General features: G+C 59.3%; 1 protein-coding gene, 1 long non-coding RNA gene and 1 pseudogene across 4 annotated transcripts; 2 read left to right on the forward strand and 1 right to left on the reverse strand.

The window, feature by feature from the left end:
* Positions 1-1,165: 1,165 nt before the first annotated feature.
* Positions 1,166-11,015, reverse strand: LOC106003565. Its single transcript, XR_001176138.2, has 3 exons — positions 10,700-11,015; positions 4,017-5,257; positions 1,166-1,212 (listed from the first exon to the last, which is right to left on the reverse strand). It is a non-coding gene; the product is annotated as an uncharacterized LOC106003565 (long non-coding RNA).
* Positions 8,135-25,235, forward strand: CCDC88B (coiled-coil domain containing 88B). 3 transcript variants are annotated; one of them, XM_045064300.1, is made up of 27 exons: positions 8,135-8,394; positions 9,480-9,542; positions 11,464-11,606; positions 11,777-11,888; positions 12,119-12,177; positions 12,266-12,349; positions 12,447-12,590; positions 12,793-12,938; positions 13,063-13,144; positions 13,286-13,444; positions 14,007-14,153; positions 14,336-14,444; positions 14,621-14,757; positions 14,841-15,971; positions 18,983-19,110; positions 19,187-19,304; positions 20,058-20,153; positions 20,239-20,379; positions 20,903-21,159; positions 21,501-21,644; positions 21,848-22,034; positions 22,178-22,323; positions 22,539-22,637; positions 22,808-22,974; positions 23,439-23,645; positions 23,800-23,868; positions 25,043-25,235. In XM_045064300.1, the coding sequence occupies exons 2-27, from the start codon at positions 9,503-9,505 to the stop codon at positions 25,096-25,098; spliced, it is 4,308 nt and encodes a 1,435-aa protein (XP_044920235.1). In that variant the 5' UTR covers positions 8,135-8,394; positions 9,480-9,502; the 3' UTR covers positions 25,099-25,235. The 3 variants fall into 3 exon arrangements, 2 of the variants coding, with proteins under 2 accessions (XP_044920235.1, XP_004770210.2); XM_004770153.3 differs by lacking the exons at positions 8,135-8,394; positions 9,480-9,542 and adding exons at positions 11,035-11,155; positions 11,973-12,042; XR_006601729.1 differs by lacking the exons at positions 8,135-8,394; positions 9,480-9,542; positions 22,808-22,974; positions 25,043-25,235 and adding exons at positions 11,035-11,155; positions 11,973-12,042.
* LOC123388715 lies at positions 17,212-17,387 on the forward strand (annotated as a pseudogene).
* Positions 25,236-26,523: the final 1,288 nt, after the last annotated feature.

A 26,523-nucleotide genomic window follows, 5' to 3' on the forward strand; every position in this document is an offset into this window, starting at 1 on the left:
GGGCCAGGCTGAAGGGTGAGTTGATGGGGATCGGGGGAGAAGATGCCGGTGAGGCCTGACCAGGGCTGGGTGTGCTGTAAGGGCTGCGGGTCAGAGCGGCCGGCATGGTCCGGGCTGCAGGCCATTGCTATCTGCAGGTCCTGCCCTTGGCCTCTGCCTTTTGTCCCTGGGAAGCCTTGCACTTGGCATCAGGCAGCGATTACTGGCTCCTGCTGTGTTTAGGAGCTCACAGTCTTTTTTTAATTTTTTAGTTTTATTTGACAGAGAGCACAAGCAGGGGGAGAGGAAGAGGGAGAAGAAGGGTCCCCGCTGAGCAGGGAGCCCAATGCGGGGCTCCATCCCAAGACCCCGGGACCATGACCTGAGCCAAAGGCAGATGCTTAGCCAACTAAGCCACCCAGAGCCCCCACGGAGCTCCTTGTCTTAGGGAGGGCAGGTGCTTGGAGCTGCCTCTTCAGGTGCAGTCAAAATCCTCATGATGATCCCGTGGGGTGTGAGCCTGAGAGGCTTGGGGGGAGAGAGTGCGGGAGTCAGCGGCCGCCAGCTCCCCCATGGGCTGTGTGCCCTCCTCCTCTTCCCTGCAGAACCTGTGCCCCCCGGCACCTCCTTGCAACTAGCGCAAGCCGGGTCCCGGACGCTGCCACCCAGCAGCCTCTCTTTCTTTTACTCCTGGCCTCTTCCAACTGAGGCCCAGGAAGGCCTCTGAGAGGAAGTGTCATCTCCTGGGTGGACACACTGTGTTTCAGGCTGGTAGAGAAAGGGCAGGGCAAAGGGGCCTGGAGCAGTGGGTTCTGGAAGCCTGGTGCTGTACCTGGCAGGGCCGTGGGCATGAACTTCCTGGGCTGTTGGTGCGCTGATGTTAAAACAGACCCTGAGACAGTCACGCAACACATCTCCAGCTAAAACTCACCCACCTGTCCTGACCCTCCCAAGGGCACAGCAGATCTGATCTGGAAGGCCAAGGGTTTTACTCAGTATCAGCAGTTCTGGCCTTTTCTGGGTCCAGAGTTCCTTTGAAGAGCAGCTGAGAGCCATGCCCTTTTTCTTAGAAAATGCATTGGGCGCCTGGGTGGCTCAGTCAGTGAAGCGGCTGCCTTGGGCTCAGGTCACGATCTCAGGGTCCTGAGATGGAGTCCTGCATCGGCCTCCCGCTCTGCAGGAGCCTGCTTCCCCCTCTGCCGCTCCCCCAGCTTGTTCTTGCTTGCTCTCTCCCTGTCAAATAAATAAATTGAAATAATCTTTTAAAAAATCACTTAAAAAAGGAAACGCACATTTGCACATACGTATGCACAGTGGCACATGTGAATACCATGCTTTTTAAGGGTTTGCAGGGGGTCCCCTGAAGTCCTCCCAGAGATCCCAGGTGAACCCCCCCACTCCTGCCTGGCACTCATCATATCAGAGTGGGGTCACTAGGCTTTGGGCTCAGACCACTAGACTGAATCCTGACCCGCTACCAAGAAGCTGGTGACCTTGGGCAGTCTTCCATTTTCCTTGCCCCCACTTCCCTCATCTTTATTTTATTTATTTATTTTTAAAGATTTTATTTATTTATTTGGCAGGCAGAGATCACAAGTAGGCAGGCCGGCAGAGAGAGAAAAAGGGGAGCAGGCTCCCTGCTAAGCAGAGAGCCTGATGCGGGACTCGATCCCAGGACCCTGAGATCATGACCTGAGCCGAACAAAGGCAGAGGCTTTAACCTACTGAACCACCCAGGCGCCCCTTCCCTCATCTTTAAAGTCGGAATAATCCAGCCCACCTCATAGGGCTGCTGGGAACCAATGAGAGTTTATGTAAAGCACCGGGCACAGTGCCTAGCACGCAGAAAGAACCCAAAACATGGTTATAAAGAGAAAAAGAAACAAAGAATCCTTGCTTTCCACCACGCAGTCTCTGCGTGGGTAGAGAAAGAGCTAGAGGGGCGCCTGGATGACTCAGTCAGTTGAGCGTCTGACTCTTGGTTTTGGCTCAGGTTGTGATCTCGGGGTCATTAGATCGAGTCCGGCATCCAGCTCCACTGGGCACAGAGCCTGCCTGGGGTTCTCTCCCTTTCTCTCCCTCTCCTTCTGCCCCTCTCTGTGAGTGCTCCTTCTCTCACATAAGTAAGTAAATAAATAAAATCTTGAAAAAAGAGAAGGAAAGAAAAAAAAAGAGCTAGGAGTTAGGAGAGAAGTCAAACCTCAGTCCTGTTTTCTGTGATTGCGATGTCTATGCCTCCCTGGGCCTCAGTTTCCTTATCAGTATAATGGGCTAGTGACTCTCTTTTTATCCGCTGTGTGTAGGTCCCCAGGATTCTCCATACATTGGCTGGCACCTGAGGCCTTGAAGGTTAAGGAGCTGGGAAAGTGTCCCCGGGGGGAGTCTTGGCCAGGCCCTAGGGTGTCAGACCTGAGCTTTTGAGAGAAGGAGAGGGTTGGAGAGGTGCTATCATTCCTGGCCCAGACCTTGGGCTGTAGTTATGCAGGTCCCACCACCACGAGGATATTGACCCCGAGGGAACCCATGCTTGGGGTTTGGCCACGCGAATGTCGAGGAGTAACAGTGCAGGGAGAAGATCGTGTGTGTGTTGTGGGTGTGTGTGTACGCGCACACGTGTTTATACAACTTGGGCAGAAGTTTGGATAACATCTGTGTGGATGGATGGATTTTTGGTCTAATAAACATGCACACCAGTTGGTCATATTATTAATATTTGTGTTGATTCTCCCCGCTTGAGCTGGAAGGGTTTTTTTTTTTTTTAAGATTTTATTTATTTATTTGATAGAGATCACATGTTGGAGGGGAGGCAGGCAGAGAGAGAGAGAGGGGGAAGCAGGCTGCTGAGCAGAGAGCCTGATGTGGGCCTCAATCCCAGGACCCTGAGATCACGACCTGAGCTGACGGCAGAGGCTTTAACCCACTGAGCCACCCAGGCGCACCGGGATGGAAGGTTTTTGTTTGTTCGTTTGCTTGTTTGTTTTTTATTGAACACAGGTAAGGTGCCCTGCTCAGGACATGTTTTGGGAAACAGTAAAGAAATGAAGGATGAGAGAGAGAAAGAGAGAGAGAAAGCTATCCTTTCTCCAGTTTCCTGAATATTGGTTCTCATTGTTTCAGCATAAATTTGACCATAGCACATTTGAGTGAGAACTAGATTTGCTTGAGGGTGATAACAATTCCAGTGACTTGAAACAGAGGCTCACAAATATGCAGTAGGAAGGTTGATAGCCTAGTGCTAGTACAGCAGCTCTGTGATTACAAGGGACCCATGCTTCTCCTATCTTGCTGCTCTGCCATTTTAAATATCTGCCTTCTACCTCACAATCCAATGTGGCTGCTTGAGTTCCAGCTACCACAGCTGTAGTTCGGCCAGCAAAAAGTCCATGCCAGCTGTCTTTTAAGAAGGTTTTCTGGAAGCTCTCACGTATCATTTCCACTTAAACCTAACTGGCCAAAGCTTTGTTGCATGGTCACACCAGCTGAAAGAGGGGGCTGGGAAATGTCCAGCCTCTCTCCTGCTCCCTGCAAACCTTGGTCTCCACAGTCACCCTGATTCCCCAGCTTGTGGGTTGTCCGGCCTCTTCAGCATCTCCTAATGATGTTCACCACCTGGGATGCCCCTCCCTTTCCTGCCCCTGCCCAAAGCTCTCTACCCTTTGAGGTCGCAGGTCAGTCCTGTTTGCTGAGGACCACTGCCCCATTCCTGTCCCTTGCCTGAATGAGTCCCCATGGGCCACATCCTCAGCTTCATCAAGGATGGAGGTTTTTTTTTTTTTTAAGATTTTATTTATTTATTTGACAGAGATCACAAGTAGGCAGAGAGGCAGGCAGAGAGAGAGGAGGAAGCAGGCTCCCTGCTGAGCAGAGAGCCCGATGCGGGGCTCGAGCCCAGGATCCTGGGATCATGACCTGAGCCGAAGGCAGAGGCTTTAACCCACTGAGCCACCCAGGCGCCTCGAGGGGTTTTTGACATGTAATTCACATATCATAAAATTCACTCTTTAAAAGCACAGTTGAGTGGTGTTTTGTCTACTCACCGAGTTGTATGACTGTCACTGCCACGAAGACGGATCTTGAATCTCAGCGACTTCTCTCGAGATGAGTGACACACATGTGCTCATCCTAGTTATGAAAGGTGTGTTCGGACTTCTGGAGGGTTCTGCTTGCCCTCCACCCCCCATGCCCCTGAGGTCACATCAAGAATCTTGCAACCAGTGGTGTCCCCAAAGCCCAGCAATGAGCATGCCAGGCACGGGCCCTGCGGACACCACCACCAGACGGGACTCCAGGTGCCAGACCCCCGATGAGCGCTTGCAGTGTGTGAGGGGGAGCCGGGACAGGGCAGCTCAGGTTGGGGTGTTTGGGGAATGGCAGAAGGACTCTGGCCACTAGCCCGCCCTGCCGTGGGGTGCGGCAGGGGGTATGGCTTCTAGGTGCGGGCTGAAAGGTGACCAGAGGACAGCTTGGTGAACAGAGGTGGGAAGGGTGTTCTACGTGCCGGGAACAGCCTTGCCAAAGTCTAAAGGTGAGCGAGGGAGCCAGGTCTGGGCTGAGTGGCCCACTTGGCGGCAGAGATTGGGGGACTTTGTCCACAAGCCTCCGGCTTAACTGGTTCTCTCGTTAGACATCTGGGTGGCTCCGGTATTTGGCCAGGGGCGGCTTCAGAGACTTTCTATTTTCATTCCCTCCTGGGCACCTTCCGCGGGGCGTGTTCCCCAATGCTGGAGTGTTGGCTCATTGGGCTCCGGAGGTTTTATTGGTCTCTGGAGACTCTGAGGCCATCGTGACAGCCGTCAGTGATGCACGCGTGTGCTTGTCTCCTCGCCACGTGCCAGTCCGGGCTTCACCCTCTGGACTTAGTTTTGCTAGCTTAATGGGCATTTAATGGTATCTTGGCGCTGTCTTTCATGCATGTGTCTTTAATTATGAGGGAGGCTGGCAACGGCCTGGTTTGGCGCCGCTCTCCCTGCGCTCGCTAACCGGGTGCTGGGCTCCAGCCTCGCTCTCCCACTGGCCCCCCACAAAGCAGCGGGGAACAGGGGAGGTGATGCAGCTTTTGGGGTTGCCCGTCGTTTTACTGACCCCTGCACCCCTCTGAGCCTCACTCTCCTTACGTCTGACATAGGGATTCATTTGCTTAAAAACAGGACTTTGGCTGACTTCTGTCTTTTGGCTCTGCCTCTTCCTGGCTGTGTGGCCTTAAGCAAGGGATGTAACCTCTCTGTGTGTCAGTTTCTTCATCGTCGTGGTCTCCGTGGCTCGGCAGAGCTGAGTAAGTCTAGGAGGGAAAACGATGGGGGTCTGCTTTATTTTTTATTTTATAAAAAGATTTTATTTATTTATTTGAGAGCGAGAACGAGCAGGGGAAGGGACAGAAGGAGAGGGAGAAGCAGACTCCCCGCCGGGCAGGGAGCCTGATGCGGGACTCGATCCCAGGACCTCTGGATCATGACGTGAGCTGAAGGCAGACGCTTAACCGACTGAGCCACCCAGGTGCCCCTGGGGTCTGCTTTAGAAAAGAGAAAATCTTTTCCCCAAAACAGGCCATGCAGGAAGACCAGCAGGGTGAGAAGGAGCCAGACAGTGGGGAGAGAGAGGTTGCGTGTGTGTGGGGGAGTTCCAGGTTGGAGGAACAGCAAATTCGAAGGGGTCCAGGGTTGGAGTCTGAGGAAGCAGGGAGGGCCAGGAGGAGTCAGGGCTGAGCTTGGGGGTGGGGGGGCAGTTGGGCCCACCCGGCAGGGCCAGGTTGGAACTTGACTGAAAGCACAGGGAGAAAGCCCTTGGAGGGTTTTAAGCAGGAGGGGTTCATGAGTCAGTATTTCGCAAAGACTCTGGGCTGGGGGTGGAGGCTGCCTGGAGGACTGGGCCTTGGTAAGAGTGTCAGGGCGAGGGAGGGCGGGTGCCCCCTGGGAGTGTGGGGGCGCCCTGGGGAGAGCAAGCCAGGTGTCAGATGTGGGGGGTTGTGCGGTGTCATGCTCTCTTCAGCTGCCGGGACGTCTTGCAGGTGGTGCCCTGAGTCCCTGGGGACCTGGCTCAACCCTGGGCAGGTGGCCCTGGGTCCTGCCCTCCCTGGCTCTGGCTTCCTGCTGCCTCCTTCCATTGGACAGCTGGTTCCAGCCACCTCATGGAGCATTTGTGCTCCTGCCCAACTCTGGCTCTGCTGTTTCTACCCCCAAATGGTGGGGCAGCAAACCACCCCTTCTTAGCACTTGGGTGGGGAGGAAGGAGTCCCCCAGACAAGACACCAGAAGCCCAGGTACCCAGAAGTTCTTGGAGGCTGTCTTTCTGTTTTTAATTCTTGAGCTTGGGGCCCAGAAGTTTAGGGAACTGGGCCCTGGCCGGACTACAGGGGTGCCTTGTGGGGGTCTGGGCCTGCTGCAGGCAAAGGGCAGAAGTTGCCCTCTGACCTGGTTGGTCCCAGGCTCTGGCTGGATTTGGCCACCCCTTGCCCTGGCCGCCCTGGGCTCTGCTTTCTCAGACTCCAGGGTCCTCCTACCTCTCTGGCCTTTGGGGTCAGACCGGGGCTATCCAGAGAATTCAAAACCAGAGGAGAACTAGGAGATGGTATCCCTCCCACTCTTGACCTGTGCAGATGGGGAAACTGAGCCCCGAGGGAGGAGACTGCCATTGGTTATGTTGTCCATTTGTCTGTCTGTCTTTCTCCGCTTCTTGCCTGCCTCCTGGATCCCCATGCTGGCCATAGTGGAAACTGAACTCCCTTAAAACTACCGGAACAGTGCCCGGGGGTGGGGGCGGGCTCAGCTGGTGAAGCGTCAGACTCTTGATTTCTGCTCAGGTCCTGGTATCAGGGTTGTGGGATCGAGCCCTGTGTCCCGCTCCGCGCCCAGCGCCCAGTGCTGATCTGCTTGTTCCTCTCCCAACCCTTCTGCCCCCGCTTCACACACTTGTGTGCACTCTCTTTCTCTCTCTCAAAATAGAAAAATAGATAAAATCCTTTAAAAAAAAAAAAAACTGTCAGAAAAGGATACCTGAGAAAGGCAGTCACTAGAGCACCACAAACGTTTAAAATATTCGTCAGCGAGACACAGCTTAAACGATGATGGGCTAGCAGCACAGTAGAGTACCACACAGCCGTTACAAAGGCTGAGGCCAGCGGTTCTGAACGGAAAAGAAGCAGCCTGTAGAATATTTCGAGAAGGATGGAGGAGCACAGCCCTGTGTGTGGAGACAGACGTGGGCAGCTGCATCTCCGAAAGGACACAGAACATGCTAGCACGGGGAGCAAAAAAAAGGGTTGGGAGTCATGAGGGAGAGAATGATTTCTTCTCTATCCTTATGCACTCTTTCTTTTATTTTTTTATTTTTAAAGATTTTATTTATTTTATTTGACAGACAGAGATCACAAGTAGGCAGAGAGGCAGGCAGAGAGAGAGAGGAGAAAGCAGGCTCCCTGCTGAGCAGAGAGCCTGATGCGGGACTCGATCCCAGGACCCTGAGATCATGACCTGAGCCGAAGGCAGAGGCTTTAACCCACTGAGTCACCCAGGCACCCCCACTCTTTCTTTTTTAAAAAAGATTTTATTTATTTATTTATTTATTGGGGGGCGGTGATGGGGGCAGAGGGGGAGGGAGAGAAAGAATCCTCAAGCAGACTTCCCACTGAGCAGGGAGCTTGAGGCAGGGCTCGATCTCAGGACCCCGGGACCACGACCTGAGCCAAAGTCAAGGGGTGCCCTACTGACTGAGCCACGCAGCCACCCCCTCCTTCCACATTCTTGACACTTTCGACCATGTGTCTGAGAACAATTTTCAAGGGAAAAATCTCGTCACAGGCCAGGAGCCACTCACTGTTAGACCCCGACACACATCCCTCAATGGCTAACTGAGCCTTGACCCCCGGATCTCTTTGTCATCTGCTGGGGAGGCCCGGCCCTCCCTTCCACTCTCCCCAGAGCCTCCCTGGGCCTGACTTGGCTGAACCAAGTCAGAGAAGAAGGTTGAGGCGCAGCCAGGCGTGTGGGGAATGACAGGTGTGGAAGCCATAGGGTGACACAGCGCTGGCCCCTGTGGCTTGAGGAAGGGTGTGCCGGGGAGGTGTTGAGCAAGGCAGGGGCCCTGGGTCGCGGAGGGGTTAGGCGCTGTCACCGTGCTTGGCTAACCGTGAGCTGGCGTTCTGGGAGGACTTCCTGGGCCGGAGTCCTTAGGCGGGCAGGGCTGCAAATAGAAGCTAAAATCCACTGGGGGTCAAATCTGGATGGACCGTTGATCTTATTAATACTAAAGATAACAACCACACGGGGGACCATTTAGTGAGCGCTTCATCTGGGCCCCAGCTCATGGAATCCTCCTAACAACTCTCCTAGAGGATTCTCGGCGTCTCTAGATGTGTCTCAGGAGGGTGGAACGGTGGCTGAGCTCTTCTGCTAACATGCCTGCACACCTTCCCATTGCCGGGTAAGACCTGGGTCGCTGTGGCCATGAACTCCTTGCTCTTTACATGCCGACCCCACTGTCTTCCTTTAGGTTCTACCACTTAATAGCTGTGTGACTTTGGGCAAGTTCGGAACTCTCTGGGTCTGTTTCCTCCTCTGTAAACTGGAGACCCTGAGTCCTTACATCCCATGTTAGTCTAATACAAATGAGTCAGTGAGCGCAGTTTTTTAAAAAGACTTTATTCAGGGGCACCTGGGTGGCTTAGTGGGTTAAGCCGCTGCCTTCGGCTCAGGTCATGATCTCGGGGTCCTGGGATCGAGCCCCACATCGGGCTCTCTGCTCAGCAGGGAGCCTGCTTCCCCCCTGTCTCTCTGCCTGCCTCTCTGCCTACTTGTGATCTCTCTTTCTGTCGAAAAAATAAATAAAATCTTAAAAAAAAAGACTTTATTCATTTGACAGAGGGGCAGAGAGAGAAGGTGCACAAGCAGGGAGGGGGGCAGTAGGCATGGGAGAAGGAGTAGCAGACTCCCGGCAGAGCAGGGAGCTCGATGTGGGGCTGGATCCCGGGACTCTGGGATCAGGACCCGAGCCGAAGGCAGATGCTTAACCCACTGAGCCACCCAGATGCCCCTTTATTTATTTATTTTAGAAAGAGAGGGAGAGAGAATCTCAAGCAGACTTTGTGCTGAGAGCGGAGCCTGACACCAGGCTTGATCTCGCTACCCTGAGATCATGACTTGAGCCAAAAGCAAGAGTCTGATGTTTAATCGACTGAGCCACTCAGATGTTCCCAGCGTGAAGTTCTTGTAACCATGACTGGCTGCCAGTAAGCCTGTGTGCCACGGTTGTTGTTACCCCATATTTCATCAAATGTAAGATGTCACCCATTGAAAAATAATAGATGCCACTCAGGGAAAAAAAGAATGCTGCCGGTTGACTATGTCTCAAGTCTCTTTCATCACTAGAACCTTTACTTTATACTTCCCGAAGGAGCTGTTTATGACTTAGACAGAAATTCTCATATGTAATTCAGAGGCATACATAAAAGGGAAAATAGAAGCAAAATAAATTGGTTTACGGTATTCGGAAAACTCCTTCCCATTTAGACTCTGATAGAGACGGAGGCGCGATGTTTCTGTGTTTCGCCGCCACCTCCCCTGTGAGCCCTGGTGAGTCCTGCAGCGCAGCCCACCCCAACGATCCATCAGACAACTCTGAAGCCCGCAGCCCCAGAGCTGTCGCAAGCCAGCTTCTGGACTTCCGCTTGGGGAACTGTACCGATAAGTCTGGTTCTCTTCCCTGGGGCCTCACACCCTTTGAGTCCCGGGGTTAAGGGAGTGCCTGCTCGGTTCTTGCCTCCAGGGCTTCCTTCCTTCGGAGCTGCTGACGCCCTTTCTGCAGGGTTTGTTGCTTCGAAGCATGGGCGTGTGCAGGCAATGACAACTCTGTTAGGACTGTGGCCAGCCGGGAGACAACTCTACCGTGTAACCTGACTTGGGAGATTTCAGTGGGAGCAAGGAAGTGTCTTGGAATTGATGACACAGGAATAATCTCTGACCTTCGTGCTGGGGGTGGGGGGCTTCCATCCCTCCGGAAGGAGCCCTTGCATATGCTGTTCCTGCTCTCTCTCTTCCTCCCCTCTTTGCCTGCTTCACCCCATCATCCCCGGTCTCAGCTTCCTCATGTGGCCCCCTGCAGGCTGCCTTCCCCGACCATCCCAGGAGTCAGTCCCTTCACTGTCCATGCACATGGTATAGCTGCAATATTACATTTGAGCGCAGGTGTGATTTTGGGGGGTCATCTCCCCAGTGAACTGAGCCTTGTGGGTGCAGGGACTTGGGGGCTTTCATTACACCCCAGTATCTAGCGGTGTCTGGCAAGGCGCCGGCAGATGAAAGAATGAATGGAGGCGCCCTCGGGGAACTGGGAGGTCCTCCTGGCCTGTTTGTCTACAAGACATGCTGGGAGTCTCAGCAGTGCAGGGGTGGGGTAGGGAGGGTGAAGAGGAGACATGTTGAAGGCTTCTGCACTATACCCCTTCCTTCAGAGGCCAGAGTCCAGGCCACTTCTGGTTCAGAAGGGGAAATGGAGGCCTGTGAGGTCAGATGTCCTGTCTCAATCTGGTGTGCAGAGAGGATGGGGGAGGGTAGGGCGGAGGAGGGGGACTCACTCCTGGCTGGGGTTCAGAGGAGGTTTGTCGGGGTGGCAGCATCCGACCTCCCCAGGCTTCTGGGTTGGGAGCGGAGCTAGGGTGAGCTTGAGAAACACCGACGGGAAAGCGAAGCCGGCCATGTCAGAAGAGGCAGGTGTGAACGCCCCGACTCACCACAGGAGGCCCAGTGTCCTTGCAGAGGCCCTGGAAGACAAGAGGCCGAGGTCCTCTCCTCTAGTTTCAAGTTTCCAGAGGGGTGGGGGACTCACCCGCCATCATCCCCTGTGCCAGGAGGGCTGCGGGAGTCGCTCCGGGATGGCCCTGAGCCCACCTTCCCCTGCTAAGCTCCGGGCCAGTTCTGTGGCCCTGCAGAGATGCTGAGAGGATGTGGGGTGGTGAGGTGGGGGCTGAGGCAGGACTCTGGGGGTGCAGAGGCCCGCCTGCTCCCGGAAGGAGGAAGCTGCAAAGGCTGTCTGTGGCTGGGCCTCGGGATCCCCAACCAGAGGAACTTCCTCTTCCTCTCCGGGGCAGGTGTAGCTGCCACAGCGGGACCCACACCCTGACCGTGTCATGGATGGGGGCAAGGGGCCCAGACTCAAAGACTTCCTGAGTGGGAGCCTGGCCACCTGGGTGAGGGGGCAGGTGGGAGGCGAGCGGGAAAGAGAAGTGAGCAGCCAGGACGGGCTGGTGCTGGGTTTGGAGGAAGGTCCAGCAGAGTGGGGAGGGGGTAGGGACTGAGGGCAAGGGTGGGCACAGATGTGGGGCTGGAGAAGTCGAGGTAGCTGTGGGGCTGGAAAAGGAGTCCAGACCCAGGGGCCAGGGGCATTCAGGGAAGAGGTGAGGAGGAGGCTCAGGAGCTGGTCAGAGGGGCTCGGGAGTCACTCTGCTGGTAGGGGAGTTCCTAACCCAGTCGGCTGACCTGGCTTCGTTCCCCACAGGCGCTGGGACTGGCTGGCCTGGTAGGAGAGGCCGAGGAGCCGGAGGGGGAAGAAGAGGAGGAAGGAGAGGGGCCCCTCTGCCCGGAGAAGAAGTTCTTGCATCTCAGCGATGGGGCCCTGCTCCTCCGGGTGCTGGGCATCATGTAAGAAACCACAGGCCAGCCTAGAAGTCTGAGGTGGCCCCTCCCACAACAAGCAGCTGGGAGGAGCCTGAGGGCTGGTGGGAGGAGCCTGAGGACTGGTGGGAGGGGCCTGGTTGGGGGAGGTGGGGCCTTGATTGTGCCCCCTCCCACCTAGCTCCCTGTGCCCACAGCGCTCCGAGTTCTCGAGGGGGACCTCGAGTAGTCGGTGGCCGAGAGGGTCCTGCACCCCGGCGGGTGCGGAACCTGAACCACCTATGGGGCAGGCTGCGGGACTTCTACCAGGTGAGGGGCTGGGAAGGGGCGGCTGAGCCTGGGAGGCCCCCATGGGAAGGCCCCACTCCTAGGTCCTGTCTCCTTTGACCCCAGGAGGAGCTGCAGCTGCTGATCCTGTCGCCACCCCCAGACCTCCAGACGCTGGGGTTTCACCCCTTCTCAGGTGCTCTCTTCTACCACCCCTGCCTGCTTCTATCCCCTGGCCCCACCGCTAACTTTCTGTGGCTTGTGCTCCGCAGAGGAGGCGGTGGAGGAGTTGGAAGGCATCCTTCGGCTGTTGCTGGGGGCATCAGTGCAGGTGAGCAGGGCAGGGCAGGGTAGGGTCCAGCTCCGAAGGAAGACGTGGAGGCTTCCTGTGCCAGCATTTCCACCGCGTCTCCCCGCAGTGTGAGCACCGGGAACTCTTCATCCGACACATCCAGAGCCTCAGCCTTGAGATCCAGAGTGAGCTGGCTGCTGCCATCCAGGAGGTACTTGGGCTGGTCGAGAGCCTGGGACTGGTACTGCCACCTGGGGGCACCCTGCCCCTCTCCTTCCTCTGCTGAACTTCTCTCCCTACCTGCTCAGGTGACCCAGCCTGGGGCAGGAGTGGTGCTGGCGCTGGCTGGGCCCGAGCCTGGGGAGCTGGAGCCTCCAGAACTGGAGATGCTGTCTAGGAGCCTGCTGGGGACTTTGTTAAGGCTGGCGCGGGAGCGTGACATGGGGGCCCAGGTAGGAGGCACTGTGACCCAGGTGGAGGAATGGGACTGTGGCGCTCCAGATATGGGGGGGAGGGTGATGGGGGTTGGGGCCCAGATATGGGGTTGGAGTTGAGGGTCTTCAAGAGCAGAGCTGCAAGTGCCAGATGTGGCTTGTGGTGACCGGGGGGCATGGGTTGGGTTACCTCTGGCTTCTGACCCTCGACTTCCCACAGCGGGTGGCTGAACTGCTGCTGGAGAGAGAGCCGGCCCCCTTGCTGCCAGAGGCTCCTGCCAGGGCTCCCCCAGAGGGCTCCTCCCACCACCTGGCCTTGCAGCTGGCCAACGCCAAGGCCCAGCTGCGGCGCCTGAGGCAGGAGCTGTGAGTACCCCAGTCTCGGATGCGCCCTGGAGGGAGAGGGGCGATTAGACGTGGATAGAGACGTGGTGGCATCAGGCCTGGGGGTTCTGGGTCCCCAGAACCCTCCAGCGTCCCTTTTCTCCAGGGAGGAGAAAGCGGAGCTGCTTCTAGACTCCCAGGCAGAGGTGCAGGGCCTGGAGGCCGAAATCCGAAGGCTCCGCCAGGAGGTGCGCTCAGATGCTCCCTGCCGCTGCCGCATTCCCTAGCCCTCTCCTCACGCCTCCTCTGTCCCATCCCGGGCTCCTTCCCCTCCCCTAATCCCTCTGGCCCGCGGCTGGCCGTCCCCAGCTCCGCACCGTCTGACTCAGGCCCAGGCGCTGTCAGGACAGGCCAAGCGGGCCGAGTTGTACCGCGAGGAGGTAGAGGCGCTGCGGGAGCGGGCCGGTCGCCTGCCCCGCCTGCAGGAGGAGCTGCGACGCTGTCGCGAGCGGCTGCAGGTGGCCGAGGCTTGCAAAAGCCAGCTGGAGGTGAGACGGGAGGCGGGGCCTGAAGAGGGCGGGGCTCCGGGCGGGGCCTGGAGGCGGGGCTTGCTGGGGACCCAGTGGACCAGTAGGGGAAGCGACTTGGGGCCGGGAGAAGAAAGGTTGGGGTCTAATGGGCAGAGCAGTCGCGGCTAGGAGAAAGGGGTGAGGTGGTGTCTGGGGAGAGGCTGTCTGCAGAATGGGGCAGACGGAGAGGAGAGGTGGGGGCGGTAGGTAAGTGTAGGTCCTGGAGAGGAGGATGGGGCCGAGTGCTGGCGAAGAACTGTCTGGAGAGCGCCCTTCGCAGTGGAGCCTAGAGGGATGCCACCTTGGGAGGGGGTTCTTGGGGAAGAAGGGGCCTGGCCTACATCGGAGGGGGCGGGGCCAGATGCTAAGGAAGTGGTACCTGGATGGACCCTGGAGAGGGAGGAGCACGTGGGAGGGAGAGGCGGGGCCTGGAGAGCAAGCGGGCGCAGGGTCGGATGAAGGAGGGAAGGCGGGGTCTGTGGCCCTGGAGTGCTTGGGGGGTTAGCATCACATCGCCACTTGTTTCTGCTCCCCCCACCAGGAGGAACGGGTTCTCTCCGGGACTCTGGAAGCTTCCAAGGCGCTCCTGGAGGAGCAGCTGGAGGCTTCTCAAGAGCGCTGCGCTAGGCTGCACGAGGCTCAGCGTGAGAATCTGCTGCTGCGGACCCGTTTGGGCGAGGCCCATGCGGTGAGATGGCCCGAGTGACCCCCAGTCAGTGTCATCTGTGACCCTTGGCGACCCCAGTGGTTCCCCCAGAGTTCTCTAGTGCTCCCTAGGACCCTTGACTCCTTGTTTCCCCTAGTGATCTAGCCCACACGTTTGGTCTGGCCGTGGTGGGCAAGGCTTGTCTGACCCTGACCCGCCCCCAGGAGCTGGACACTCTGCGGCATCAGGTGGAGCAGCTGGCAGAGGAGAACGTGGAGCTGGAGCTGGAGCTTCAGCGGAGCCTGGAGCCGCCCCTGGGGTCTCCGGGGGAGGGTGAGTAGGGCCCCTGCGGAGGGGCTGTCTGTGGGACTGGCTGCCTGTTTTCCTGCAACTCCAGTGGGGATGGCTTCTGACTTCATTCTCATCCCAAGGTGTTGGGGGTGGGGGGAAGAACCAGGGATCTTGGCAAAGGGTGCAGAGGGGTCCTAACCTCATCTCCCATGTCCCAGCCCCTGTGCCAGGAGCAGTCCCCTCACTTCATGATGAAGTGAGAGAGGCAGAGGCTGGGCGGTTGCAGACCCTGGAGAGGGAGAATCGGGAGCTTCGTGCCCTGCTGCAGGGGCTCCGGGGGCAGCCTGAGGGCCGGGTGAGTCCCCTCCTCCACCCATTTTAGTTGGTCCTTCCCTGCCTCCTCCTGGGGGCTTGACCCTTCCTCTCCTGTGCCCTCAGCACCCCCTGCTGGAGGAGCGGAGCGAGGACTCCTTGGTTCCTGAGCTGCATGCGGCTCCCCAGGCTTGCCTGGCCTCAGACGAGCGACCCCGGGATTTGGTTGGCCAGGTCCGGGATGAAGGCTCTGAGGCCTCCGGCCCGGCTTCCCCAGTACCAGACTCGGCCCTTGAGAGAGTAGCTGTGCTTCCCCAGGCTTCTGACTCAGACGCACAGGTGATACAAAGGCCCCTCCCGATGGCTGCCACGGCCCCCCAGACTTCAGACTTGACCCTCCAGGAATCAGACCACGTTGGAGCAATACAGGAGCCCCTGGAGAAGGCCAGCCATGGAGCCCTTCTCCAGACTCCCAGCACTGTGGTGGCCCCTCAAGGTCCAGGGGTAGAAACTCAGGCCGAGCTGTTGGGAGGAGAGACTGGAGAGTCAGGGCCCAAAGCTCAGGTGCTGAGACAGGAGGGCCCTGCAAGCAAGCCTGGATCCTCAGAGCCCAGCCTCCGTGCGCAGCTGGAGGAGCAGGAGACCCTAGGCCAAGGGCTGGACCTACCCCAAGGGCAGAGAGAGGCCAGAGAGCATGAACAGAAACTGGAGGGGACGGTTGGGGACCCAGGCCAGCAAAATCCCCAGCAGAAGCCGGAAGGGGCCCTGGAGGCCCAGACCTGGGAAGGGCCCATCCCAGGGGAGATCCTGGCTGGTGATGTCCCTGAGCAGGAGGCCATGAGGGAGGAGGTGACAAGACTCAGGAGAGAGGCCGAGGCCCTTCGAGCGGAGCTAGAGGCTCAGGCCCGGAGGCTTGAGGCCCGAGGCATGGAGGCTGCCCGCCTCTCTGAGGAGCTGGCTCAGGCACGGAGGGCAGAGACGGAGGCCCATCGGGAGGTGGAGGCCCAGGCCCGGGAGCAGGCTCGACTGCGGGAGGCAGTGGAGGCAGCTGGCCGGGAGCTGGAGGCCGTGTCGCGGGAACGGGAGGCGCTGGTGGAGGCCCTGGCAGCTGCAGGCCGAGAGCGGAGGCAGTGGGAGCGTGAGGGGCCCAGACTGAGGGCCCGGGCGGAGGCAGCGGAGGAGCGGCTGCAAATGCTGGAGAGCGATGGCCGCCGGCACCTGCAGGAGGCTGAGAGGGAGAAGCAGGCCCTCCAGGAGGTATGTCCGGGCTCACAGCCTGGGGTAGGAAGTAGGGTTCTGGGCTGGTTGCTGGGGTTTGGGTTATCAATTCCATCAGTGGCCCCAGAGTGCTTGGCACCTACTGGGGCTGGAGAGAGAAAGGCAGAGTCCACCCCTGCCTTCCAAGAGGTGCTGGGCCCAGGACACTGGACTGATGGATGTCCCCTCTCTCTGGTGGGGTGGGCCGTAGGAGGAGATAAGAGTGTGAGTTCGGAGCCAGACTGCCTGGAGGTTCAGTCCTGGCTCTCGGACTGTGGGAGCCGACTCCCCTCCACCCTATTTCTCCTTCTGTAAAACGGGGGCGCTCTTCATCGCTGTCTCGGGTCTTTCGGGAAACCAAGGGCGATAACTGTGTGATGAGCCTAGTTTATGCCAGACAAAGGCTCAAGACATGTTAATTATATTTTAAAAAGATCTATTTATTTATTTTGATTTTTGAGAGAAGGGGGAAAGGGGCAGGGGGTGAGGGTGAGGGCAGGAGTGAATGTCAAGCAGACTCCAACATGGGGCTCGATCCCACGACCCTGAGATCATGACCTGAGCCGAAATCAAGAGTCGGACTGTTCACTGACTGAGCCATCCGGGTGCCCCAAGACAAGTTGATTATTATTAATATTATTTTTAAGATTTTAAAATTTATTTGAGAGAGAGAGTGTGAGTGCAGGGGGAGGGGCAGAGGAAGAGGGAGACAAGCAGACTACCCACTGAGCAGGGATCCTGACCCGGGGCTCGATCCCAGGACCCCAAGATTATGACCTGGACTGAAATCAAGAGTCAGACACTCAAGCAGCTGAGCCACTCAGGTGCCCCAAGACCTGTTGCAAAGGATGCAGGAGGCCATGGGAGAGGGAGCTGGTGCTGGGGTGGAGGCAAAGAGGCTTTGGAGAAGGGTGTGAGGAAGGGTCGGGATCCCACTAGGTGGGAAGGGCACTTTAGAGGGAACGGCATGTGCGGAGACCTGAAGGCATTACAGATGCTCAGGTGCCTGATGGGTGGGGGGTTCACCAGTTCACCAGCAGGTTCGTACTGGGCAGGGCCTCATCTTCCTTTCAAGCCGAGGAAGGAGTTGTGGTGGTTCTTGGGAAGGAAATGATCTCAATGACCTTTACATGAGGGCCATGACCTTTAAACCCAGCAGGGTGTTGAAGGGGGGGCCCCGAGTTGCGAGGCCCCTCGGGGGAAGCGGAGGAGGCTAGGAGGCGATAGGAAGGGTGTTCAGAGCTTTGCGCTGTGGCAGTATCGTAGCCAATGAGGTTTATCCGAGGCGCGATTATTGCTAATTGAAAAGGAAGGGTGTTCAGGCCCGGGGCCCCATGCTGCAGGGGTGGGGTGTGCACACTAGGAATCAAATCTTCCAGCTGAGCCATTTCCAGTCTCATCCCTGTTGTCCAGATGAGGACCCTGAGATTCAGAAAGAAGGGGTCATTTGCTGAGAGCCCTCTCGGGCGGAGAGGAGCTGGAACACACTGTTGGGTTGACCCGGGGTGAGGCGTCAGGCAGAGCAGGGCAGGGGAGTGGGGGAATGGGGGTGCGGGGGGAAGGTAGGTGGAGAGGGGGTCTCTGGGGTTCACTCTGTAGGATGTGACTGAGCCACACCATCAGGCACACCCGGCTTCTGGCCCAGATCTCCGACCAGCTGGCTGTGCCGTTAGGGGCATGGTCCTTAACCTGTCTCGTGTCCTGGGAAGCTCGAATTCAGATGACCTGCCTTCCCAGTGACCGTGGAGAGCTAGGGGCAGCTGGGGAGTGGGGATGCCAGCAGGCGGGCAGGGCAGGTGAGGGTAAGGCGTGCTCCGAGGACTGAGGACTGAGCGCTGGAAGAGCCTGAGGACAAAGGGGAATTTTGTGAGATTTCCTGGGCAGAGCGGTTCTGGTGATGACTGGGTGTGGTGTAGGCGGAGGTGGCTAGACCGGGGAGGTCAGGGAACCTGAGGCCAGGCGGCCTGTCCCTGTGTGCTGGGTGGAGGGCAGGAGGTGCAGTGGGGGCAGAGTGCTGAGGACCTGGAAGAGGCCAGTTCTGGGGTTTGGCCCGAGGTTCAGGTTTCTTCATGGGTACCACTGTTCTTTCTACCCTTAGCCCTTGGGTTCTCCTGGGTGTGGGCCAGCAGGCAGCAGGGCCTCATGGAACTCGTAGTTTTTCCAGTGAGAGGCAGTGGCCAAGGGTGTCCAGAAGGACAGTCGCCCCAGGGGAGACTCGGTGGGGTTGCAAACCCAGGAAGGTCAGAGCAGCAGCGGTAGACTTGGTGTCCAGAGACAGGCTTTGGTAGGCAGCTGGTCCGAGTTGGCCCTGGCTTGTGGTTTCATCCTGCCAGGGCCCCTGCATCTCAGAATGGTTTGGTCTATCTCTGCATCCCGCTCTGCCCCCTTCCGCAATGGTGCAGCCCAACCGCCATAGGACTCCGGCCCCTCTCTCCCCACCCACCAGCCCCCTCTGAGGTTGGGCCTGACATTCACCCAGTTCCTGTCCTCTGTCCCCATCCCTCTGTGGCCCAGGGCACTCCTCCTGTCTGCCTCTTCTAAATCCCTCTTTCCCTCACGTGGCCAGCATGGCCTCATCACGGAGGACACGGCTCGCTGCCACTGGGCGCACGAGGAACCGTGGGCTCAGAGAGGTAAAGACACTTGACTGGCGAGCGTCTCTGACTCCTGGACCATGGGTCTCCTTCCTCCGCCGCCAAGCTTACCTCCCAGCTCGTCCGCAGTCACTCTGAAAGGTGGCCAGGCTTTGTTCCCATTTTACAGATGGAGAAGTAGAAGGCCAAAGGGTTAAAGATCTTGGCCCAGGATGGGGCGCCTGGCTTGCTCCATCAGTAGAATACATGACTCTAGATCTCAGGGTCATGAGAACCTACTTATAAAGATATTTTCCTAGGGTGATGGAAGAAAGACAGAAAGCTAGGTCTCCAGATGCCATCTGGCCCTCCCTGGGGAAGGATGGGGGAGGGTGGTGGTCTTCCCTAACGCTCTGAGCCTGCTGTGCCTGCCCTCAGGAGCTGGAGAAGGCCGTGGTGCGGGGCCGGGAGCTGGGCTCGCGGCTGGAGCATCTGCAGAGCGAGCTGAAGCAAGCCGCCCTGGAGCGCCAGGAATTTCTCCGGGAGCAAGAGCTCCAGCACCAGAGGTGGGGTGTGGCCCCAGGGCAGAGAGGGGGCAGCCGGGACTGGGGGAGGGGTCGGTGCCACGGCTTCTCCCGACAGGTACCAGGGCCTGGAGCAGCGGCTGGAAGCTGAGCTGCAGGCGGCGGCCACCAGCAAGGAGGAGGCCCTGAGGGAGCTCAAGACCAGGGCTCTGCAGCTAGAAGAGGAGCTGGTCCAGGTGAGGCGTGCGGAGCGCTGGCAGCCTCGTCCTACCCCGCTCTCCATCCTGCCTGAGCACATCCAGGGCTGTGCACGCTCCGGTCCCTCTAGCCCCATGCTGGTCTTGCCCCTTGAGTTTTGGCCCGTCTTTCGCCTTGTGCCCCATTTGGGGGCATCTTGGAGAGTGCCCCGTGCTTGGGGGTCAGGCGGACCCTGCCCAGGCTCTGGAGTCTTCCGGGGTCCTGGAGCCTTGTTTCCCTCATTCGTCTGGCGGACGTACCCCAGTGGCTCTGCTTGGAGGTGCCGGCTGTGTTTCTCCAGGGCCTCACCGCTCCCGAGTGAGCTCAGTTACGGCCCTTTTTCTTGGCTGGCCATTGTTTCTGAGGCTCCCAGCTCAGGGCTCAGCTCTGGGGTGTGGGGAGGCCCAAGAACAGGCAAGGACACAGGTCACCATAACACGGGGTGTCAGGGGACAGCGGGCCCCCAGCAGAGCCCCTGGTGGGTGCATGTAGCTTGGCTGGGGGGGAAGTGGCGTTGAAACCCGAGGCCCAGAGGAAAAGCAGGGTGGAGAGAGGCTGGAAAATGCTGTAGAACTGAGTGACACAGAGCAGGGCAGATGGAGAGTGACAGATGGAGTGTGGGGGTGGGGGAACCCATGATGGATGGGGGAGGGGCACGGCCGAAGGGGTGAGGGTCCCCTGGGTTAGGTTCTTGCACCATCCTCAGGCCTCCTTCACGCTCCCGCGTGACCTCCCGGGGCCTCTCCTTGCAGCTGCGCCAGGGCCCCGAGGGGCTGCAGTTGGACAGATACGCTGAGCCGAGGACCCCGGGGGCCCAGAGTGGGCGGCTCATCGAGGTGGAGCGCAGCGTGAGTGTCGCCCGTGGCGGGCATGGGGAGAGGGGTTTGGCCCAGTGGCCTGGCCCCTGCTGACCCCCCACTCCTCTCTGGGCAGAATGCGACGCTGGTGGCCGAGAAGGTGGCTCTGCAGGGGCAGCTGCAGCACCTGGAGGGACAGCTGGGGAGTCTGCAGGGGCGCGCCCAGGAGCTCCTGCTGCAGAGCCAGCGCGCCCAGGAGTACAGCAGCCGCCTGCAGGTGGGTGGCGGTCTGGGTGCCCTGTCCCCTGCCCTAGCTCACGCCCCCTTTCCTCTGCCACCCACTGTTTTCTCTGCCCTAGCTCCCAGCCTACCGCCTTTCCCGTTGCCTTGTGCCTGACCTCTGAACACGCTAATCGGCACCCCTCTTCCCTGCTCCTGCTCCCTTGTACTTGCCCCCTCTGGCCCGGTCTTCCCCCTTCCCCTCATCTCTGTGGTTTTGCTCAGCTCCATCCCTCTCAACAGCCAGCCCTTAGTCCCTACTGCTTTCCCTGCCCTTACCCCGCCCCGGTTTCCCCACCCCTGCCCTGTCCCCTCCACGGCCTGGCACCAGCACCCATCTCCGTGATACCGCTCCCCTCTCCTTGCCCTCTAACCCTGCCTCTGCTTTCTGTTCCCTGTCGCCCCCGCTCCAGTGCTCTGCCTCTGTAGTTCTCTCTTGGATCCTCTGCCCTGCCCCTCGCCTTTTGCGCCCAGTCCCATACCTCTTTCGGAACTGGGATCACACCCACTCCTCTGCCTAGGCTGAGAAGTCTGTGCTGGAGATGCAGGGGCAGGAGCTGCACCGGAAGCTGGGGGTGCTGGAGGAGGAGGTGCGGGTGGCGCGGCAGTCCCAGGAGGAGACCCGGGGGCAGCAGCAGGCTCTGCTTCGCGATCATGAGGCCCTGGCCCAGCTGCAGCGGCGGCAGGAGGCCGAGCTAGAGGGACTGCTGGTGCGGCACCGTGACCTCAAGGCTAACATGCGGGCCCTGGAGCTGGCCCACCGGGAACTGCAGGGCCGGTGAGCCTCCCCCAGACTCCCGGCTTCTCTCCCCAGCACCCCCAACCTGCGTGGAGCAGACTCCCTGGGTGGGTCTGACCGCCCCCTGCTCCCCCTGCCCAGAAGCACCACCACTCAACACAGCCAGCTCTGCTGCCATGGCCTCACGTGTGGCTGGGCTCTGGGCTGAGCTCACCCCAAGGCTCGTTCTTCATGGGCAGTGGTGGGCACCCCGCCAGCATTCTGCTCCTTGGCTTTGTTTGGGGGCCGGTGCTTAGGAGAGGGCAGACCCCAGAGAGTCTGGCCGCCCGCTTGCTCCGGCCCCAGGTCTCTGCAGCCCTCTCGGTCCCTGTGCATCCCAGGCACGAGCAGCTGCAGGCCCAGAGGGCTAGCGTGGAGGCGCAGGAGATGGCCTTGCTGGCAGAGCGAGAACGCCTGATGCAGGACGGGCATCGGCAGCGCGGCCTGGAGGAGGAGCTGCGGAGGCTGCAGAGCGAGCATGACAGGTACCAGCCCTGGCACGGGCCCCGCTGCTCTCCGGCCAGGTCTCTGTGTTCCTGTCTGCGAAGTGGGTTGGTGGTGAGTTAGACACTGTCCCTGTGGGATCCCGCTTTGGTTGCTCTCCCCCAACAGGGCTCTTCTGGCCCCCGTGGGAGGCCTGGGATGGGGACCGAGTGCCCTGGGAGAGCAACTCTACCGGGTTCTGCAGGGCTCAGAAACTGCTGGCCGAGGTGTCACGGGAGCGGGGTGAGCTGCAGGGGGAACGCGGGGAGCTGCGGGGCCGGCTGGCGCGGCTGGAGCTGGAGCGGGCCCAGCTGGAGGTGCAGAGCCAGCGTCTGCGTGAGTCCAACCAGCAGCTAGACCTCAGCGCCTGCCGGCTGACCACGCAGTGCGAGGTGTGGAGAGGGGTGGGCGGCGGCCTGCTGGGGGCTGGGGAGTGGTCCGTGGGGGGTTGGGCAGGGACGGGGGATGGAAGGTAGCCACCTGGAGCCCCATTAAACCCCCCACCTGCCCTACTGTCTGCCTCCCACCCCCCCAGCTGTTGACAGAGCTTCGGAGTGCGCAGGAAGAGGAGAACCGGCAGCTGCTCGCCGAGGTTCAGGCCCTGAGCCGGGAGAACCGGGAGCTCCTGGAGCGCAGCCTGGAGAGCCGGGACCACCTGCACCGTGAGCAGCGCGAGTACCTGTGAGCAGGCCATGGGGGGCCCAGCTTGGCTGCCCAGAGCGGGGGGCGGGTCCTGGAGACCCCGTGCCTGCTCGTGGGGTGATGCCCAGGGAAAGGGCTGGGGCTGACCACCTGGGACTCAGGACAGCAGCGGTTCGCCAACACTGGATTAGCCCCAGTGTCCTGAGCCTCCCTCCTGCCTGGCCTCATGCCTGTGTCCTCCCTCCTGCTCGCAGGGACCAGCTCAATGCGTTGCGCCGTGAGAAGCAGAAGCTGGTGGAGAAGATCATGGACCAGTACCGAGTGCTGGAGCCCGGGCCTCTGCCCCGGATCAAGTGAGGGGCCCGTCCACCCCCTGGAGCCGGGGATCCTCCCAACCTCTGCCCCTGCCCTGCCCGCTCCAGGCCCCGATGAGGGTTTGCCTGGCTTTTGCCATCCCCAACGTGGCCCTCTTGTCCCTCCTTCCTCCCTGGCCTTACCCCCTCTTGTGCCCTCTTGCCCCCAGGAAGGGCAGCTGGTTGGCAGACAAGGTGAAGAGGCTGATGCGGCCCCGGCGGGAGGGAGGCCCCCATGGGGGGCCACGCCTGGGGGCCGATGGGGCTGGCAGCACCGAGAGCCTGGGGGGCCCCCCAGAGACGGAGCTCTCCGAGGGCAGGGAGGCAGATGGGACAGGTGGGTCTGGGGGCCAGGTGACCAGGATGGTCCCTACCCCATGTCTCCTATTCTCACCCTGGTGCTTGCCAACGCCCTTGGCTCTCCCTTCCTCTTGTGTACCCCGCTGGCCTTCCCTGTTGCAAGCCCCTCAGCTCGTGCCTCCCTCCTGCCAGCGCTGCCACTCATCCCATCCTGCGGGCCCGCAGCGGTGTTTAGGACCTCAGAGCAGCAGGGGACTTTAGCAAGAGGTCATTTATCCCAGGCCCAGGGAGGGGACATGCCTTGCCCAAGGTCATACAGTGGGTTAGTGTCAGAGCCAGCTCAGGCCAGCCTCCTGTCCCCTCCCTCCTTCACCCAGACCTCACCCCTGCCTCTTGCAGCCTCCTTTCCTTGCCCTTTAGCAGCATCAGCCCGCTCGCCCCTCCGCTCTGCCCAGCCCCTCCCTGCACAGCTCCACACCCTGCCTCCCTATACCTTTGCAGGATCCCTTTCCCCTGCACCCATGCGCCGGGCCCAGAGCTCCCTCTGCCTTCGGGACGAGACTCTGGCAGGGGGGCGGCGGCGGAAACTCAGCTCGCGATTCCCGGTGGGGCGAAGCTCTGAGTCGTTCAGTCCCGGGGACACCCCCAGGCAGCGATTCCGACAGCGCAGGCCGGGCCCCCTGGGTGCGCCCACCTCCCATGGCAAAGGTGAGAGACCAGGGTCCCTGCTCCCATTTGCTCTCTGGCTCCCTTGGACCCAGCAGCCCCTTGGCTTTCCTTCCGGTCCCTTGGGTCTCCGCACAAGCCCTGCCCACCTCTGCTCTGGTCCCCATGGCCCATTGGCTGCCTTGTGCTCTCCCAGGACCCAGCGTGGGGTGGGATGGCTCTATCGAGACCCTGTCGGAACACAAAGCCGATGCTGACGGAGAGGGTGAGTGGGGGTATCTGGCCTGCCGGGGCCCGTGGTGCATCCACTCATCTACTTGACAGTGAGCCTTTACCGAGTGCCAGGTGATATACGCTAGGGATACAGCAGGGGATCCAGCTGGAGATACAGCAGCGAGCATTCGGGTGCAGGAGGGAGATAGTAAACAGTGTGCATAAAAATAATAATTATCTACAACGGCCCTGTCCAGTGGAAATAGGACGTGAGCTACATGTGTAATTTAAAATTTTCTAGTAGCCTCATCAGGAAAGTAAAAGACTGGTAAAATTAATTTTTAAAAAAGATTTTATTTATTTATGGGGAAAAAGCCAGGGATAGCAAGGAGAGAGGGAGCAGGCAGGAGAGAGAGAAGCGGCTCCCCACTCAGCAGGGTGTCCGATGTGGGACTTCATCCCAGGACCCTGGGATCGGGACCTGAGCCGAAAGCAGACACTTAATGACTGAGCCACCCAGGCATTCCCCTGGCTTTTTTTTTAAATGGCTTTATTTATTCAGGTAAAATTAATTTGAATAACATATTTTATTTATCCCATTATACCTGAACTGTTACCATTTCAACCTGTCATCAGTGTGGAAATTCATTAATGAGCTATTTTAATTAATTCATTATTATTAGTTATCCTTTATTAAAGAGAGAGTTTGTATTATTTTTTTCTTGCTACGACCTTGAGCCCAGTGGCCGTTTTACACTCCGGCACGTGGAGGTTCAGATGGGCCACATCTCCCGTGCTTGGTCCCGCGCTGGGCAGCTCAGCCCCAGAATGTTAGGAGATGGCCATGCTCTGGGAAGGACGGAGAGCAGGGGGAAGGTCAGGAGCTCTGGGTGGGGCAGGTGGCAGTTTTGACTATAGTGCTCAGGGTGGTCCTGAGGGAGGAGGTGAAGTGGGAGCAAAGACTAGGAGGTGAGAGTTTTTCCTGTCAACATGCCTAGGGACAAGCATTTCAGGCAGAGGGAACAGCTGAAGCAAAGGTCTGGCAAGTTCAAGGACAGGCAAGGTGGCCAGTGTAGCTGGAGTGGGGGTGGGGAGGGTGGGGGGTGGGGAGCTGCGGTGAGCTGCAAGGGGCAGTGGGAGGGGCAGAAGGTGGAGGGCCCTGGGGGGCCGCCTGGAATGCTGGGAGCTCCTGTGGGAGCGGGTGTGAGCTGAGCCTTCCTCTTCAGGCCTCGAGGTGCAGGAACCGGAGAAACGCCCTCTCACCCCTTCCCTCAGCCAGTGACGCCCTGTGGACTGGGGGCTTGGGAGTGCGGTCCTTTCACTACCGGAGTCCCAGTGCGGGCCTCTGGTCGCCCAAGAACTCAGGGATCCAGGCCACCTGGAGCCAGTCCTTGGACAAGGAGGCCTGGGCCCCCAGCTCCTCCGATGCCTACCCTGGGGCCCTGAGATGGAGCAGGGATAAGCCTGTGGACAAAGGGGACAGCTGGTCCCCAGGAGCAGCTCCTCGCCAGGGTACTGGCTCTGCCTTGCGGCCCTCGCTGAGGAGGCCGGCTCTGGGTGACCCCCCAGCTGAAGGAGATGGGCAGAGGTGGGCACGAGAGCCCACTGCTTGGTCTGGGCGGGGGGCCAAGGACTGTTCACTGGGGAGGGTGACCTGGGCCCCTCTCTGAGCTGTATCTGGGATGCAAGGGTCATGAGAATAAAGCCGGGATAAGACCAACTGAATCTGTGTTCTGTGTCTGCTGGCCGTATCCAGGAGTCCCAGGGCACCTGCGATGCACACAGCCGTAGTCTGTGTGGGCTGGGTTCCTCCGTGCCCGTGGGCTTCCTCACCCTGCTTTCTTCGAGAGATGGGCTAGTCGGGCTTGCTTGGATGTCCCAGTGGGCTGGGGAGGTAGGGTTCTGGGCAGCCCAAGTCTGGGCTCTGTCTTTGCTGAGAAGGCGGGGTCTGGGCTCCAGGGAAGCCCCAGATGCTCCAACCCCTCCTCCTCCTCTACTTTTACTTCTTCCTGGCTCCTCATCCTCTTTCCCCACCCCTCAAGGGTTGAGCTCCTCCCCAGTGGGTTCTCAGCCCAGTGGGATGTCACCTAGTGTCTCAGGCTTTCATGGAGGGACACAGGAGGTAGAAAGACATTGGTCTCTGACCTGGGCTTCCAGAACGACACCCAGGAAAGGGGCAATTAGGCTAGCTGGCAGGACGTGAGTCAAGGCACCTGGTGGCGCCCGGGGCAGGGTGGGGCTGCCAGGGCTGAGGTGAGGCAACCTGAATGGGGGGGTGGGGGTGGGGTGGGTAGAGCTGGGAGGGGTGGCCCACGCTTCAGAGTCTGGTGAGGTGGGAATGGACCCCAGCCTCCAGCTGGGCTGAGGAGCTGAAAGGCCCTTCCCATAGCCCTCCGCCTCTGGGCTCTGGTGGCCATCTGCTCTGTTGGTGGTTCCTGTCAGTGGTCAGGGAGGCTCCAGAGGACAGGCCAGCCAGGGGGCCCTGGGTGGGACCATGAGAGGAGGCTGCCTGTGTGGCTCTGACGCCTTTTTTTTTTTTTTTAAAGATTTTATTTATTTTATTTGACAGAGATCACAAGTAGGCAGAGAGGCAGGCAGAGAGAGAGAGGAGGAAGCAGGCTCCCTGCTGAGCAGAGAGCCCCATACGGGGCTCAATCCCAGGACCCTGGGATCGTGACCTGAGCGGAAGACAGAGGCTTTAACCCAC

This window comes from Mustela putorius, unplaced genomic scaffold (genome assembly GCF_011764305.1).
Source record: "Mustela putorius furo isolate JIRA1106 unplaced genomic scaffold, ASM1176430v1.1 tig00000127_pilon_pilon_pilon, whole genome shotgun sequence".
Classification (NCBI taxonomy): Eukaryota; Metazoa; Chordata; class Mammalia; order Carnivora; family Mustelidae; genus Mustela; species Mustela putorius.